General features: G+C 45.9%; 1 protein-coding gene across 1 annotated transcript; it reads left to right on the plus strand.

The window, feature by feature from the left end:
- Window positions 1-437: 437 nt before the first annotated feature.
- On the plus strand, window positions 438-16,929 carry SLC25A33 (solute carrier family 25 member 33). The gene is made up of 7 exons (XM_027882481.1): window positions 438-596; window positions 7,999-8,178; window positions 11,059-11,136; window positions 12,589-12,689; window positions 13,756-13,822; window positions 15,096-15,376; window positions 16,348-16,929. The coding sequence occupies exons 1-7, from the start codon at window positions 547-549 to the stop codon at window positions 16,548-16,550; spliced, it is 960 nt and encodes a 319-aa protein (XP_027738282.1). The 5' UTR covers window positions 438-546; the 3' UTR covers window positions 16,551-16,929.

Below are 16,929 nucleotides of genomic sequence, written 5' to 3' on the forward strand. Positions count from 1 at the left end.
ATGGTTACCAGCTCCCTTCTGAGCCATCTCCTCTCCAGATTTTATTATTCTTTCATTCATTTGTACATCTATATCTGAGGCAGGTGTGCCCCGAAAAATGTGGGGCAGAGCAAACCATGGGACCGCCGAGGCTGGAAGAGACCTTTAAGATCATCAAGCCCAACCACCACCCAGCGCTACCAACGTAACCGCTGACCCTCTAAAATCACATCACCCAGCGCCAGATCCAGACACCTCCAGGGGCTGGTGACTCCGCCGCCTCCCAATGCGTGACGTCACGGCGAGGCGGGACTCTGTGTGTGGTGACGTCATCGCTCGGCGGGCGGTGCCTCCATCGGTGACGTCACGCGCTGCCGGCCCCGCCCCGCCCCGCCCCCCCCGGCCGCCGGGCGTCACGTGCGCGCGCGCGGCCCGTTCGCCGCCCGCAGCTCCCGGCGGGGCCCGAGCGCGGCCCGGCCCGGCCCGGCGGCACCGCCTTCACCGCCCCCCCTTCATCACTGCCCCTCACCATCCTCACCGCCCCTCACCATCCTCACCGCCGCGGCCATGGCGGCCGGCCCGCAGGAGAACACGCTGCTGCATCTCTTCGCCGGCGGGTGAGTGCGGGCCCCGCCGGGGGTGGGGGGGACGCGCCGGTCCCCGCCGCGGCTCCCCCGTGAGGGGCGGGTGGGAACACTCTGTTACCCCCCCCCCCCCCCCCGTGTCCCGCCGTGAGGGACCCCCCCGTGCCAGCCGCCGTCTGGAAGGAGCTGCGCCGCCCAGAAATAGCCGATCCATCCTCGGCGCCCGGGGCCGGGAGGGCAGGGAGGGCTCTCGGGGCCGCCCGAGGTCGCGCTGGCAGCGGCACTCGCGGTGTGGGAGTGCCGGCCGAGCGCTGAGGGGTCGGAGCGCTGTAAATGCCGCCCTCCCGAGCGGGGTCACCCCAAAAGCGCAGCCCGCACGGGGGGCTGAGGGAGGAAGGTGTTGTCTCTGTGGAGTGACCGTGGGCAGGCGTTCCGCGGAGCCCCCAACTGCCTGGTCCTCATCACACTGAAAAGCAAGTGCTCCAAAAAGGGAAAAGCCCAAAGGGAAAAGCAGTGGGGGGAAAGGAGGGTTCGAGAAGGGCCTGGTGCCTGTGTGCAAATGACCTGGCATTCCAGGCCCCTTCTTGCATCGAGGACCTGAAAACTTACTGGTTTTTGTTGTGTTGAAGTAACAGCCCTAACCCACAAACCAGCAGCCAAAATCCCTTCCAGAAAGCCCTGTTAGTTAACTTAGGGCAGTTGTTTTAGCAGTAATCCAGTAAGAAAATTTTATGGTGTAAACTAATTTATAATCATCTGTTGCGCAGATTAAGTGCACTTTTGCCCTTGTCAGGAATATTTTATTTTAAATTTCTAGCAGCTTAAATTATCTAAGTAATAGAATATTCTGTAGCGCTTGTCAGCTGACAGTAGTTAGGAAGCCCAGCATGAAATCTGTTGTCAGTTTAAATCTGTTTAATACCACACTGTCGTTTTTTCTGTTGCTAAACAGGAGATTTCAGTCTCCTCTGACGTGTCCTTGGAGCAGTAGGTTCATTTAATATAATATTAAACCCAACAAAGCTAAGTTTTCCAGAGACACTTCCTCTGGCTTGAATACTTTGTGCTAAGTCCTCTCTTCCCCTGCCTCCCCCACTTGCATCAGAGCAATACCTGGAACCTGGCACAGAAACTGGACCTGGACGTGCACGTGGAACTTCTTTGGGTGCTAACAAGACCTATCCAGAGCTCCTGGTGTCCTCATGTAACTCATCAGACTATAAATAAATAGGAATTCTAAACTCGTCAGTGTTTTAATCTGGTACTGGGTGATCAGCATCTTCCTTAGTGATTTTTTGTACTCTTCTCCAGGGATCCCAGTAAACACTTTCTGCAGCAGGCCCAGGAAGGCACGAGGTCCAGTCTGCTTTTGAGAGAGCTCACAGGGAGAATCCAGCAGGGAATATCCCCCCTGACCACTCTGGTGGGATAAGATTAATCTGGTCCTGAAGCAGCGATGAAGATGCAGCACAGGGGACAGAGATGCCCTTTTAGGGTAAACAGGCCTTTAAAGGCTCAGACCTGTTGTTGGTTCTGCATATCTTGTTATTTAAAGGGACGAGGGGAAGTGTGCCATCATTTCTGTGATGGGAAAATGAGACAGCAGATTTAGGATTCTCCAGCACCAGCCAAGGCTGAAGTGTCTGGCCCCACACACACACCCACCTGCCATGCAGTTTATTGCAGAGCTCTCCCAGTTTCAAGCCCTAAATTCCCATATTCTCTCTGTATGTGCACATTTATTTATTCTTTTATCTGCTTTTCGAGTGAGAAATGCACTTTTGGGGGGCTGACTGGATAGAACAAGAAATGGACCATCAAACTGGTGCCCAAGGTGTTAAAGTGCCTTTCCCTACCTGTAAGAAATGTTGTGGGAGATAGGTGATGTGTGTGTGGAGGGGTGCTGGGCCAGCCCACTAGCAGGCAAGCTGGAATTTATCTAATCAAATTAGATAAAAAGCTCTCTGCCATGCCTGCCTTGAGCACTTTGCTTTTTAATAGTAGTAGTGGTAGAGAAAGTCTGCTCAATAAAGCCTGATTAAAGGAGCTCAGCTGTGATAATATTTTGCTGCATCTCTTACATCCCAAAGGAATTTTAGAAAGAATTAATGTGTTAGTGCTTGAGTAACAGACTCTGTTGAGGTCTTTCCTCAGTCCTTCATATACCTTTACCTTTGCACTTCACAGAACCCTGTGACAGTAAATGGGTTGTACTGTGACACAAAGCTGCTTGCAGAACCAGAACCTCGGGTAAAATTACCCAGACAGCCCAAGAAAATGCTAGAAGTTTAGAGTATTTTATAGGAAGTGAAGATTTTATAAGATGCCAACCTTTGTCCACTTGCAAAGTGTTTCCTGCAGATAAAGCGAGAGCAGCCCTTTCACTTGAAATAATTTTGATAGAGACGTTATTGGCACTAGGATGGCTTTCTGGGAAGGTGAGGGTGGGGAGTGGTGTCAGATTAAAATGTAATGCCCTATCTTTGTGTGTGCACAAACCAGGCCAGCCTCAGATAATCTTAGTGGCCAGAACAGAAGTGTTTAGTGCTTCAGAGCCTGGGGGTGATGAAATGCATTTGAATGTTGCAAAGTGCTCTGCAGTTGCTGAAAGAGATGGTTTCCTATTAACCAAGGCATTCAAGGCAAACAGACTCATTGGCCCCTTTACTTTTCTGTTCGTTCCTTTTAAGGCTGCCAGTGGTAACAGCAAACCAAAGGGTCTTGGAGTTCTGATGGGAACAGGGCTCTGAGGGCTGGGAAGATTTCGGAGGCAGCAGGGACAATGATGCCCGAGTTGCACAACAGATACAAGCCTGTTTACAAGTCTGGGTTCCTGTTTCCCTGCTCAAGTCAGGGCAGTTGTTGCTTGTTGTTGTTTAGGGAAAGCTGCCCCAGCAACTCCATGTTGTCTTTCCAGCTGCAGCAATGCTGTTTACTACAGGCATTTCCTAAGAAGTGGTTCTTGGAGGCTGCAGTGCCCTTCCTAGAACTGGCAAGGAGCAAAACCTGGGCAGAAACTTCTGATCCCGAGTTCCTGTAGGCGCTGTGTGATGTGTGTTCTGGAGCAGCTTGGGGCAGACTGGGGGCAGTGTTTGAATGAAGTCATGGTTGGGACTTGTTTTCTGTCTTGGAATCAAAGCCTAATTCCACAACCCCCTTGCTCCTGAGGCTCTGCAAAGCAGCCTTAGATACCAAAGCTCGCTTAAGCCACCTGTAAAAGTGTTGGAAGCATCATCTATCTGGGAAGGTGGGTGACATCCAGCTGCTCTGAACTGAGGGCATGGTGGCATCTGTCTCCCTAGGCACAGGTGGAGTGTCTCAGCCAGAGACAAGAGACATTTGATGCTCAAGGTAACATCATCAGCTGGAAATTTATTGAATGGCCAGTATCTTAAAATTCATTAGGAACAATCTGCGTTGCTGTGATGCTCAGTTTCCTGTGGCATCTGAGAATGCAGCAGATTGTTTTCTTTGCAGTATTGACAGTGCAATAATGAAATCTCAAAGACAGAACCTGCTCTGCTGTTTCTGCTGTGCACGTCACGTTAGACCATGTGGCGTGGTTTGGAAAACCAGAAGGACTTCATATACTCCCACAGCACAATGTGTCAGGCTGGTTAAAAGCTGTGATTTCTCTAACCAGGCAGCTCCATCATCGTTTTCTTGTGGTCTGGGTGAAGTCAGGGTTTGCTCTACTGAAAGATCTTTGGTTTGCAGGGCTCCCTTTAACGTTCAGCACTGTCTTGTTATTTGTATTGAGAATACTGCTCACTGATTAAACCTAGGACTGATGAAGTAAGTCTTAATTAAGATTCTTGGCATCTCTATCAATTGTTCTGGTGGGTGCTGAGGGTTTATTTCAAGTGCAAGTCATGGGTACAGCGGGGGTAGACTTTGTCAAGACAGAAAGCTGGCAGCAAGGGAGAAATGGGAATTGGATTTTGAGATGTGAATATTCTGTGTGTGTTTTAAAGTGTTCTCTTTTGTGGAAGTAAAGGATTTTTCTGCAGCTGTTAATGGAGAATACATTACATTTCTCCATGTGTCACCATGTTTGACCTGTTGAAAATACTCTGCCATAGTGTTGTGTTTCTAGGGAAGTTTTTATCTTTTCATTAAGGACAGATTTAGGCCCTGTTTTGGGGTTTTTGCCAGAGGCTGGTGCAGTAAACACTGCTTAACATCTCTGGAACTATTGTTCTGCACTGATGCATTCAAAAAATCCCTGACTCACAGCAGTATGAAGACTTGGAGGCTTTGCCTTGATTGCAGCATAAGCTTTTCCCAAATCAAGTTTATCTTCCTGCATAGCCCTGAGCCTTTGGGGTCTGTAGCTGTTGATGTAGCTGAGAATGTTCCTCCTTTCCTCCCAGAGTCAGGCATTCGGAACACCCCAGGAATACAAAGTGTTTCTCTTGTGCACAGTGTGTTGTTTTTCAGGCATGTTCCCCGGGACTGGAGCAACACCAGGGAGTGATGTGTAGAATTGCCATGCAGAGGAGAATAATCTCATCTGAAAAAAAACTGTCCTTACTTGAACTATCAGCAGTATATTTATATTTGGGACATATCAGGGTGTGTGCACCCTGATGACATTCTGAGAAGTGCTCTGTTAGATAATGTGTTGGTTTTTTTTTTTCTTAAATGTCACACTGAGAACATAAACTCTGAGCTGTTCAAACTGGTCTTGCAAATACTCACTCATTGTGCTGAGTATCAGAGGATTACGTGTGCGTTGCCAGAAGTACTTAAATATTAAAGGCTGCATAAATTAACTGGATTATCAGACTAAAAGGATGAAAGGCAAGGAGTGGAGTAGGAAGGCAAGAAGACAGCTGATGCAGGAGGGAATATGCCAGAGAGGCTGAAAAATTGGGTGGCAAGATGTCACTAGACTGAGCAGGTGGTGGTTCAGAAAATAGCAAGAAGAGTTTCAGTGCTCTGAATTTATGAATTGTTACTGACAAAGTATTGTTGTAATGTTGGTAAATGTGAAGTAAATGAGGATTGAAGACAGGGTGCACAGTAGTGGAGCATGGGTAGAGAAATGAATTGGGAATTAAGGCAATCAAATTCTCTTCATCAAGTTCCCAGAGACTTACAATTGCTCTGAGTAGGTTGATTAGTTGGGTGTTAATTGTGCGTATTTGTGTCTGTATTGGATGTACATCTTAGGGAAGGAATCAAGGGGGATCCTCAAAACACTTTCTGCTCTGAGTTAGATGTGGAACAGGAAAGGTTTTGCTGGAGAGGCCGTTCCTGACCGGCCTTTCCCCCCTGGGGTCTAATTTCAGACAAGCGTGAGCAGCCTGAGGCTCATCTGACAAAACAAGAACGCTGAACTGGAGGCTCTTTGTTGACACACAGAGACCTCGGCTCTGAGCCCTGGGTCAGTACACAAAATAATCAGACCTGATAAGGTCTGTGAGCACAACCATTTGTGAGCCAAATGACACAGTTTCATCTGCTGTGGACCCACTTCCATCAATGACTCCATGACTTCAGTCAGCACTCAAAGCACAGGCGCTTCAAAGAGAGAAGCCAAAGTTCTTTCTTGTGGTGTCTGTCACTGTGGATGCGTGGCTTGTCCCAAGTTTAGGTTTTTATCCCTTTCAGCAGGGAAGAGGAAGGAGCAAGGACTTAGAGAAGAAACTCATTGCACAGTGCTGTTCAATCACATCCTCAGTCTCCATGAAAACTGTTTCTTTTGCTGGATGCCTTTAACATCTGAAAAGCACAGTTTGGGGTCATTCTCGGACAGAATCTTGCAGAACATGAAAGCTGTGCTGAGGAAGTTGTGTTCCCTGGCCATGAGGTCTGGGGTGTCCTTTTGAACCCTTAAAGACATTCATTTCTGTGGTTGTACAGCCAGGGTGGTCAGGCTGTCAAAAACTTGGGGGTTTGGCAAAGAATGGTTTCTGTTGATGCAAGACATGCTGTTTCAACCAGCCAAAATAAGCTGTGCTAGATAAAGCCTTTATAAACTGGTTTGTATCTACAGCTGGGATCTCTTTGCCATTCTTTTATTTCCCTTTTCCTCGTGTTTAAGAAAAGATTCTCCTACTGAAGTAGTTCATGTCTAGAAGGGGCTTTAGGAAATAAGCTTTGGTACCTTCATTAACGCCCTTCTACAGATCTCTGTTCCCAAATGAGTGCAGGCAATGCTCTTTAGCAAGCAGTGGGGCTCCTTATACACAAGGAAAAGGGTGGGATAATTTTTTTAACTTCATCTCCCTTTCACGGAAAACTACTTAAATTACAATTTCACATGAACATCAAAGAGAGTTAAGTTGTTGACTCTCGGTGTTTTGTGAGGAAAGTTGTAAACGCAGGTTTTGGAAGGAGTCACGTGCTTTGACACTTGTGTAAACAAAGAAAATATTTCCTGATCAGTTCAGTGTAGTAAATGCCTTTAGAAAAGAAAAAACCTGAAATATTTAGTGAAGTCTTCCTAAATCCCCGTGTGTTTGAGTAATAAATGTAGATATAGTACCTTTTAGCCAGCCCCAGCATTATGTTTAATTGTGAAGTTGGCCAGAAGGGACATTCAATTAAAACAGAGGAACAGCAGCAGAGAGAGAAATGGGTTTGACCAGTCCAGTCCCTCTCCAGATCACTGATTAAAATGAAAATTAAGACTCATACACTTTATATTCTTGGCCAAGTGTCCTTTTCATGGGGCTCAGCCTGACTGTATTAAGATGAATATATGCCTATTACAGGATCATGTGTGTATAATATTTTATTTCTGTCCTTCTGTTATCAGAGTGGGGTGGGCTGTTCCTTAGTAGCTTTTCTGCCCTGTCATTCCCTTTTCCCACCCTCCCTCTCATCCTTGCAGCTTCCTTCCCTCTGTACAACCCCCCAAAAAAGTTGACATCCATTCTTTTATTTAAGAGTGCCTAACTTAGTGTAGTTTTTATATTTACTCCTCTCTAATCACAAATACCGAAGTGGTGAAGAATGATATTGTTGTGTTTTCAGTCTGTAGTGTCCTAATCCCCAGTGGCTCGTTCTCATCTGCCAACTTCCTGCTTCCCATAAGAAAATCCATCCAAGGGCACGTCTGTTTTAGGACAACAACCTCTGCAACGTGGATGCCTCTGAAGTTTTCACAGGCAGAATTCCAAGTCGTGGTAGAACATGGGACCAGTCCCGTGGTCAGTCAGGGATTTTGTGTCAGTGCTGGGAATCACCTTGGTGTTTACCAATCTCATCACTACACATGATCATTCTACCAGTTTCTCCCACTTTCTCCCTTCCCCCAGGCCATGGGAACAGTTTTCTCTTGCCTCCTGCCAAGATCACCCTGTTTCCTAATGATCTGTCCACAGCTTGGAACCAACTGGAGAAGACAAGTCTGCCGGTTTTATTTACACGCCGTGTTGTGATTTGTTTTTCAACCTCTGTCTTCTGTTCAAATTGTGTTTTGCAGATGTGGGGGAACAGTCGGTGCCATCTTTACATGTCCCCTAGAGGTAATAAAGACAAGGCTTCAATCTTCCAAGCTGGCCTTCCGGACTGTCTACTACCCACAGGTGCAGCTGGGGACCATCAGCGGTGAAGGGATGGTCAGGCCAACATCTGTGTCACCTGGGCTCTTCAGTGTCCTCAAGTGAGTGCTGCTGCTCCTCCTCTTATTCGGTGTTCCTTGACTCCAGGGATCCGAGTTTTCCCTTCCTCTGTGCAAACACAGAATGCAAATTTTGATCTAGACTTGCACTGGAAGGATTCGTGTCAGTTGGGCTTCTGCCTTCAGCAACAGAAAGAGAAATTATTCTTTTCAGAACACAGATGTATTCAGGACTCCTGAGTGCTCCTTTGAACTTCCACAGGAATTTGTTTCCAGTACTTCAAAACTTTCCAAATTGAATAAGTGCCTGGAGGGTTATTTTTAAATTGTCCCCTCACATTTAGGCTTTTTGGTAGTTGTGATTCCCTGGGGATCAATACACGGGACACACTGTAGGTCTTAATGTACCTTAGCTTGTGGGAACTATCACAGAAAACTATTCTAGAAGAAAGTACTTTTTTCTCTTTTTCAACACTGACAAGTGCCATCTTTGTCACTTTTTTTGCAGTAATCATGTTTGCTGTGTCCTCTGAGCATTGCACATGTAATCCTTACTAACTGAGGGCAATTCCTGGGAAAGGATTGAAGGACTGCATAAGTCACATATGCTGTCTTTTCCTGGAGCCATTCCCAATTTGTTTTGAGGAACTTGCTGCCCATTTACCTTACCCTTAGTGCTGCAGGTCTGCCCCTGCTCTGTCCTTGAAGCTGGCACTGCTTTCAACCAGGTGACCTCCAGAATTCTGTGCTTCCATACATTTTAAGATGTTGCAGTACTTTTGTGTGGATGATCTAAAACTGGAACTTATGGCAGTGAGGGAGAACACTTTTTGCAAAAGCACTCCCTAAAATATAATATCCAGTGGGGGTCTTGGAGGCTTTTACCTTCTCAGCTGTAGCTGACAGTGAGGTCTCCTCTGCTACTGGATGTTGTCTCTGCTGATTACTTATCTTACAGCTGCTGAAAAGGTTCCACAGCAGCTCTGACATCCAAATCCCTGCCCCTGTGTTTAATACCAAAGCACCACCGACGTGTGGGTCAGACCTCCTGCAGAAGGGTTGAGGTTTTCAGGCTCCCTGGGCACCCCAGGGTGATGCAGAGAGGTCCTGTTGAGATCAGGTAGCAGGAATGCCAAGGAAAATACCGAGTGGCAGTGCAAGTTGAACGATTTTATGTAAGGCCAGCAGGCCTGGCAGGCTGCCTGGAGAGAAGCTGCACAGTTATATAACAGTGGAGTGCTAATTCAAATTCTCTGCAGAGCTCTCTGCCTGGGAGTCATTCTGGCACTTGAGTTTCTGTATTGTAAACAGCCTGCTTTCCCCTGCCAAACATTTCTTTGTCTGCTCAGAGGTGAGTCTAGAGCAGTTCGTGACTGGATGCGTGAGGCAGTGCCAGTTGCCTTTGATTTTCATTTCCTTTCCCTTGCTGCCTTTTCACCTTGCAGCACTGGACTTCAGGCAGCTGTAACTAAAGGAGGTGAAAAACTTTAAGGCACAAGGTTCTTAATTCATCCTCTGGGCTCATCTTTTTCTGAGGCTGTCTAATTTTTTAGGGGGAGAGGAAATGGTTTAAAATTGGGTCAGCTTTTTAATATATTTATTAAGCTCATTAAATACAGTGACTGTGATCTTGATTTCATGTCACTTCAGGAATTGCTTAGCTGTATGTATTGCCAAGTTTTCAAGCTGATTGCTTTAGAGGATTGAGAAGTAAGAGCAAAATATTTCTGCTGCCATCCCCTTGCAGGCAGCATCTAGGAAGAGCAGATAATGCTGTTGATTAACCTAAGAAAATAAAAACATATGAAGAAAGAAGTGAAGTTCAGTCTCTTGCTTTTACTGTTCCAGTCCTTTCTCAGTCCTGATCATGCATTCATTGCCAGGCTGAGCATGACTTGGGCCTCCAGGTTTGGGAAGATTAAATGGCTGTGGAAGCAGCAACATTAGAGCCCTACCTGTAAAATAGCTCTTTAAGAGTTAAAGGTGTTAAGTATGAAAGCCCCTTTAGTGCTGTAAATAGAAAGAAAACAGGTACCCAGGGAGGCAGGTTAAGCCTGCTGCTGATAGAAGTTCATTCCAGAAGGACAGGCTGTTTTTGTCTAATCCATTTAAGATTCTGATGAGTTAGCCCAGCTGGAATCTGCAGTCGTGACTGTTAAGTGACAAAGAACAAGTAGTTGGTGGATCTGTCTCCTTGGAGACACTCAGCCCTGGAGTTTATTCGGAAAGTTCAACTCTGCTGCAGAAAAAAAGTGCTTCAGAAGCTCATGTATCTCCTCCTGTCTAATGAGCTTGGGTTTGAAGTCTGTGGGGAACACGAACAGTGCTAATGACCTAGAGAGGAAATTGTGAAAACTGGCGGTTCCAGTGAGTGCAGTGGGCTACCCATGGAGCCTGGAATTATCTGGATTTTCTTGCATGGATTTCACATGGGGAGTGCAGTTCTAGCAGACTCTGCTCTCACACAGCTTGTGGTGTGGCTGCCATGTCTCACCTTTGTGTCCTCACTGGGTCATGGTGAAAGGGAAAAGCATTTCTTTTTTCATGTCTCTGCACAGGAGCTTTGGTACAGAGAATGCCAAAAATACCCTTTGTTCATCAAGACTCAGCTATCACTGGATTCTCCAGGAAACTTTAAATCAACTCCTGACAGCTTTCAGTGAATGGAAATTATAACCTGGTGCCATATGACACCTATTTGCCTGTAGTGCACTGAATTTTATGGTCAGTGGCTTTTATTCAGTACTGTATAATTCTACTAATTTTGAAGTCTGTCATGTAGCTTAAAATCTTAACAGCTTCACAGCTGTTAAACTCATTGTTTTTATATCGTTCTTTTGACTCTGCCTGACAGAACAAGAAATGTAACTTTTAACCTAAATACTATCTTCCCCCCTACCCCCATTTGCTTTTTATTTTAAGGTCGATTCTGGAAAAAGAAGGACCAAGGTCACTCTTCCGAGGGCTGGGTCCAAACTTGGTTGGAGTTGCACCATCAAGGTAAATAGTTAAACTATTGCTAAAAGTAACATTGAAGGTGCCAACACAAATGTTACCAGTGCATTTGTGATTCAAAATAGTGGGCCTTGAAGCTATCCCATCTGTAAAGTGAGATTTGTGGAGTATGCACACCAAGAAATCTGGTTTACACCTGTGTAACACCGTAAGGTGCAGAGTAAATACAGCACTTAAATTCCAGGCCATTGCAAGAGCCACTTGTGTGCTTGAGAAAGCGAGAGAAAATGGTGCAGAAAAGTCTGTAGGACTAATAATTGCATTATTCTAATATACTGCTTCTCTTGAATACATAACAGTGCCTAGCAGTGAGTGGGAGCTGGGTGCCAGGGGGCAGGGGAGCCTCTCTGCTCCTTGACTGCCTGACTTCTTCTCCCATGAAAAACTGCAGCTGAAGGGGAAGGAGTCCCATTGCTGCCACACAGCTCCAGAAGGGAGTGTGTGTCCCTCTTCTAACAGCAACAACAAGAGCAGCTGCAAGATTTGCTTGCATTTGGAAGTCTTACAGGCACCTAAAGGGTTTCTACGTGTGCCTGTGGCTGTCCCATTCTTGGCAGGGCTGGGGATCTTTCTGTCTAGGAAATGTTAAAACTCATTAGCCATTTGAAAATTGGCGGATGTTTTTGTGCCTCAAACTGAACCAGTTAAAAGGGAACTTGAGGAGTGGGGAACTCCCTGCCTGGCCTCTTGCCTAGTAGGTGGGATGTTCCCCTCTGGAAGCAGGGAGTCCTGTTTCTGTACAGGTAACCTCTGCAGCAGGGATCTGAATCCCATCCTTGCTTTTCCCTGCAACTCACTCGTGCTGTCTTTTGTGCACATTCATCCATAAGATTGCAGTAAGGTACCTGATGGGAATTCTCAAACTGTAGCCCCCATTATCCATCTTTTCCTAGCAGTTCCCTTCGAGGAGCTGTGCGCTGAGCTTACTTGATCCAGGCAGCTTCTTACTCAGCCCATTGATTGTTGCAGATCAGCTGAGCTTCCCCCATTCCTGTGCATTTTGTAGGGATTTGAGGTGCATAAAACTTTTATTTCAGTCCAGGCTTAAGTGTTTAAAGCATGAAGTGCTGCACAAATTTATGGAAAACATGGACTCCAGGTGGGAAAGTGACAGTCCCAAGTTTCCAGAGAGTGTATAGTGCCAGAGCTGGTGCAGGTATCAGATCTAACTGGCTTTGTCTGCAAGAACATCTTGCCTCCCACAGTAAAACATTTTTACCCTGTGGGTGTCAAGTCAAATAGGGGCATTGTAGTGCAAGTGAAAAGAACCCCAAAGCCAAACAAAACCTCCTGTGTGCTTGTAGATGGAAAGTGGTCACGTGGAGGCCTCTTCGGAGAGAGGTTTGGTTTCCAGGGGTGGGGAGAAGAACAGTATTTGTCTCATTTGACATTGTATTACACTGCTTTTCTTTTTTTTTTTTTTTTTTTCCCCCACAGAGCTGTCTACTTTGGATGCTACTCCAAAGCCAAAGAGCAATTCAACAGCATGTTTGTGCCCAACAGCAACATTGTGCATGTCTGTTCTGCAGGTTCTGCAGGTTTGTGTTTCCAGTTCCCCTTCCCTGTGGTCTGCAGCAGTACCTGTGTCCTGCCCTCAGCAGGCTGGTGTCTGAGGCAGTGGCTCTGAGATGCACCTTAATTCTTTAAAGTATTTATTCCAAGCTGTTGTTGCTACAAGACTCCTTCTAGCCCTGTAAATAGTTCAGAAACTAAAAGGATGGATCCTAAGGTGGGGATGGGCTGTTTGTCTGTGCAGGACCTGGGCTAGCACACCAGTCCTGGCTGCCGCCTCTGGGTGACTCTGGTACATAAACAGGTACAAAGGCCAGTGTGTGGCATGTTCTGAAAATGTACACTCAGTCTGAGGTGGTGAATGCCAGAAAACAGCAGTTTGCAAGCTCCTAAACTGACCTGGTCTGTGGAGGAACTGTTTTTTGGTCTGTTCAACCCTGAAATATTTCTAGATTGCTGTTTACTAATTTGGGATGTTTTTCCAGCTGCAGTGCTCTGGTAATGCCTCTGAAGGCATGAAAAAAATTAATAGTGCACACCAGCAAACTTCTGATACTGTTTTAGCCAAATTGTTTCAGGATGTTGTATTTTTCCTACCAGGCTGGGGAAAATAGTTTATTCCTGTAGGAAAAATACTGCAGAAGAGCTCTGCTAGTTCAATCATCAGTCACCAGAGTGGTCACTAAAAATAGCCGTTCCCAAACGAAGCCCTTAATTAGGGGTGGGTTCTGTTAATGAGCGGCTCAAGGGCACCACCTACAGCCCTGGGGAAACAAGTCCAGTACAGGAGTGTGTTCCCACAGGTTTCTTTGGAGCTGGGATTCCAAACCCAGTCAGTGAGGCAGGTATGTTGTCTGCAGCAACCTTTAGGAACGTGACATACATGTTAAAATACGTGCAAAAAGGAAGGATCCACTGGTTGATCCCTCCTGAAGTTTAACATGAGATTGTAAGCTGTGAACTGGGGGGGGCTTTAGACACCTCTGGCCAGAGCTGGTGACTAGAACTCCCTCACTGCACAGGGGATAAAGGTTATGACAATCCACCAGCCTGGATTCAGCTGTACTTTTGGTTTTCTTTTGCTTTCTCCAGCCTTTATCACAAATTCCCTGATGAATCCTATATGGATGGTGAAAACGAGAATGCAGCTGGAACGGAAGTAAGTCACTGACTGAGGGAGATTGGATGCCACTGCTTGGCTAAGGGAAAACTGGAAAACTGAACTTCCATGATTTTGCTCATGGCTCTTTGTACTTCGATAGATCTTGCCCGGTTGTTTCCCTGAGTCCCAATTCCACCTTTTGAGCCACCATATTTCTGTCTGGTCAGACTAAAAGTTCTGGTTCTGTGTGTCCTGTGTCAGTTGGATGCACAGATGCTGTTGAGAAGGATGTGGAAGTTGCCTTGAGTGCTGTTTGGTTCAGTCTCTGGTTTCACTGTAAATCTTTAGTTGAGCATAGCATTATTCTGTGTACAGAATCCTGTGTAATTCAGGGGTCATGTTGGGGATAAATGTAATAAGGACTGAAATGCTTTGACACAGCAATAACAGAGGCTGTGGAAAGGTCACTTGAACTGAATCCAGGTCATCCAGGTGTGTGTTACTGCAGCAGGCCAAGGGTGCTGATGCTCATGGAGCTGCAAACAGCAAGATGATGAGTTTAAATTGTAAAGAAGCCACAACAGTGCAGTTTCATCAAACACCCTGCAGGCAATGAGAATCTGTTGCAGTGGTTTAATGTTCTTTTGCCTCCTTCAGCATTGTGTTGCTGTGAACCACAGCTCCTGAAGACAGGGAGGGAATTTGACAGCAGTGTCTTTTAGTTGAGTGATTCACAGTCACTGATGGATATCGGAGCAATAAGGGACTCTGCTAATAATGGGACTGCTTAGAATGGAAATTCCCTCCTGCAAGGACACGTTAGGTCAGATAAGAAGGATCTTATACAGCACGACAACTTTATAAATAATTTATAAGACTTAACTCCAGCACTTCACAGGGTGGCACCTTTGAACTGAGTGCTGCCTCTTAAAATGAAGGATCATTCCTCATGCAACAGACCTCTGTATCTTGGCCTGCTGAAGATGGCTTTGAATGGAATCAGCAGTTTAACACAAAGCAGTGTCTCTTCAGTGCTGATTGTCTTTTAAAGCATGGGTGTGAACTGTGACAGACTGGATAGAGCTCGAGCTGAAAGAATGACTATGAGTATGTATTAGTGAAGTAGCAAAGCCGAGTGTGCACTCTTAGCATGACAGCCCTGCTGTGTGCAGCTTTCCTAGGAGAATTTGGGAGTAAAACCTACCAGACAACCATTTCTGTAGTTATAAAAACTATTGAAAGCCATGAGGGTAGGGGTTTTTTTAATATTAATTTTTTTTTTCTTGGCTCATAATATGCTCTGTTCTTTTTTCTTTTTGTTTTTTTTTAGAGTCAGGGGCTCCAAACCAATGAATGCTTTGCAGTGTGCTAGATATGTGTACCAGACAGAAGGTATCCGTGGCTTTTACAGGGGCCTGACTGCCTCCTATGCAGGGATTTCTGAGACCATCATCTGCTTTGCTATTTATGAAAGTTTAAAAAAGCACTTAAAGGAAGTCCAACCACCCCCTTCTTCTAACGGGACTGAGAGGAGCTCGACGAACTTCTTTGGACTGATGTTTGCTGCTGCTGTTTCCAAGGGCTGTGCCTCTTGTATTGCTTATCCACACGGTATGTCAACCCTTCCATCTGGGAGAGCTGGAGAGCAGCTGTTGCCTGTAATCCAAGACAAATGATGGGGTTTAGGGATGAAAACTCCTAGTTCTTTAATTACTGTGCACTGGCATTTTCAGTACTGGTCCCACCATTCCTAGGGGGAGACAGATAGTTGGTGCTTGGGACTTGCTGGTTTAAAAACAACCCAAAAAAACACCAAAGAGAAAGTGCTTGCCTAATGCTTCTGATTTCACTAGTAGCCTCATGTAGCTGAGTCCCCACAACCTTTGGGATCCTGTGGGCAAGTTGTGGGCAAGAAACACTTTTGGACTGAGCAGTGTTGTTCTTTTTGGACAGATGTGAACGGTACCGTGGTCGTATAGAAAGAGCAATATTGATTATGTAGCATCAGTAAAGCATTTAGATCTGTAGTAGCTTCAATGAGCAAACAATTCATTTATTCCACATGAAGAACTCTTATAACTTTTCCCCTTGCCTGAAGGGCAGTGTGTCCAGGATCCCATGGCTGGATGTACTGGCAGGCAGTTGGTACAGGAAGGTTTCCCTGTCTCTGGGGTTTGCATACAAGACCTTTCCTGGTAGTGACATGTTTCTTAAAATGAAGGATCATTCCCCACACAGCAGTCCTCTGTCTCTTGGCCTGCTGCTGATGGCTTTGAGTGGAATCAGCAGTTTAACACAAAGCAGTGTCTCTTCAGTGCTGATTGTCTTTTAAAGCATGGGTGTGAACTGTGACAGACTGGATAGAACTCGAGCTGAAAGAATGACTATGAGTATGTATTAGTGAAATAGCAAAGCCGAGTGTGCACTCTTAGCATGACAACCCTGCTGTGTGCAGCTTTCCTAGGAGAATTTGGGAGTCCCACTTAGCAGAGAACCATCTCTGTAGTTCCAAAGGCTGCTGGAAGCCGTGAGGGTGGGAGGGTTGCTCTGTTAACGCCAGGCCCTGTTTCCCTGCTCTGCAGAGGTCATTCGGACACGGCTGCGGGAGGAAGGCACCAAGTACAAGGCTTTCATCCAGACAGCTCGGCTGGTGGCACGGGAGGAAGGTTACCTGGCCTTCTACAGAGGACTCTTTGCCCAGCTCATCCGGCAGATCCCAAACACAGCCATTGTGTTGTCCACCTACGAGTTAATCGTGTATCTCTTAGAAGACCATGCGAAGTAGCAGAGCCAAGACTCCAGTAACAGACTGAAGACCAGTTCCTCACTGAACAAGTAGTCCTTTAAGAGACTGGTACAGGTGGCAATGCTGGTGGGAGAACTACAAGTCTGTGACCACCTGTGGATATTTCCTTTTGGATTCATGCTTTCTGAAAGGTTTCAAGTCATTAACGTTAATAGTTAATTATAATTTTTTTTAACTTGATGATAATTAAAATGCTACTAAATTAAATGACACTATTTAATTTAAGTATATGTTTGTCCTTTTCCTTAAGCACAGCCATATGTGGTCAAGGAATGTACCTCATACTATCAAGTGATCTCTTGGACTGATGTTCATTAAAACTGTATTAAAACAGGAGAACCGGTTTGGACATTTGAAA

The sequence above is a fragment of the Empidonax traillii genome, unplaced genomic scaffold, assembly GCF_003031625.1.
Source record: "Empidonax traillii isolate 1590-97213 ecotype Southwest subspecies unplaced genomic scaffold, ASM303162v1 scaffold106:size2091409, whole genome shotgun sequence".
NCBI lineage: Eukaryota > Metazoa > Chordata > Aves > Passeriformes > Tyrannidae > Empidonax > Empidonax traillii.

Bases quoted from the DNA above. Each gene is read 5' to 3' on its own strand.
- SLC25A33 (XM_027882481.1), top strand. From the start codon at position 547: ATGGCGGCCGGCCCGCAGGAGAACACGCTGCTGCATCTCTTCGCCGGC. The intron at 597-7,998 runs GTGAGTGCGGGC...TGTGTTTTGCAG, and splicing joins CTGCATCTCTTCGCCGGCGG to ATGTGGGGGAACAGTCGGTG. The intron at 15,377-16,347 runs GTATGTCAACCC...CCTGCTCTGCAG, and splicing joins TTGTATTGCTTATCCACACG to AGGTCATTCGGACACGGCTG.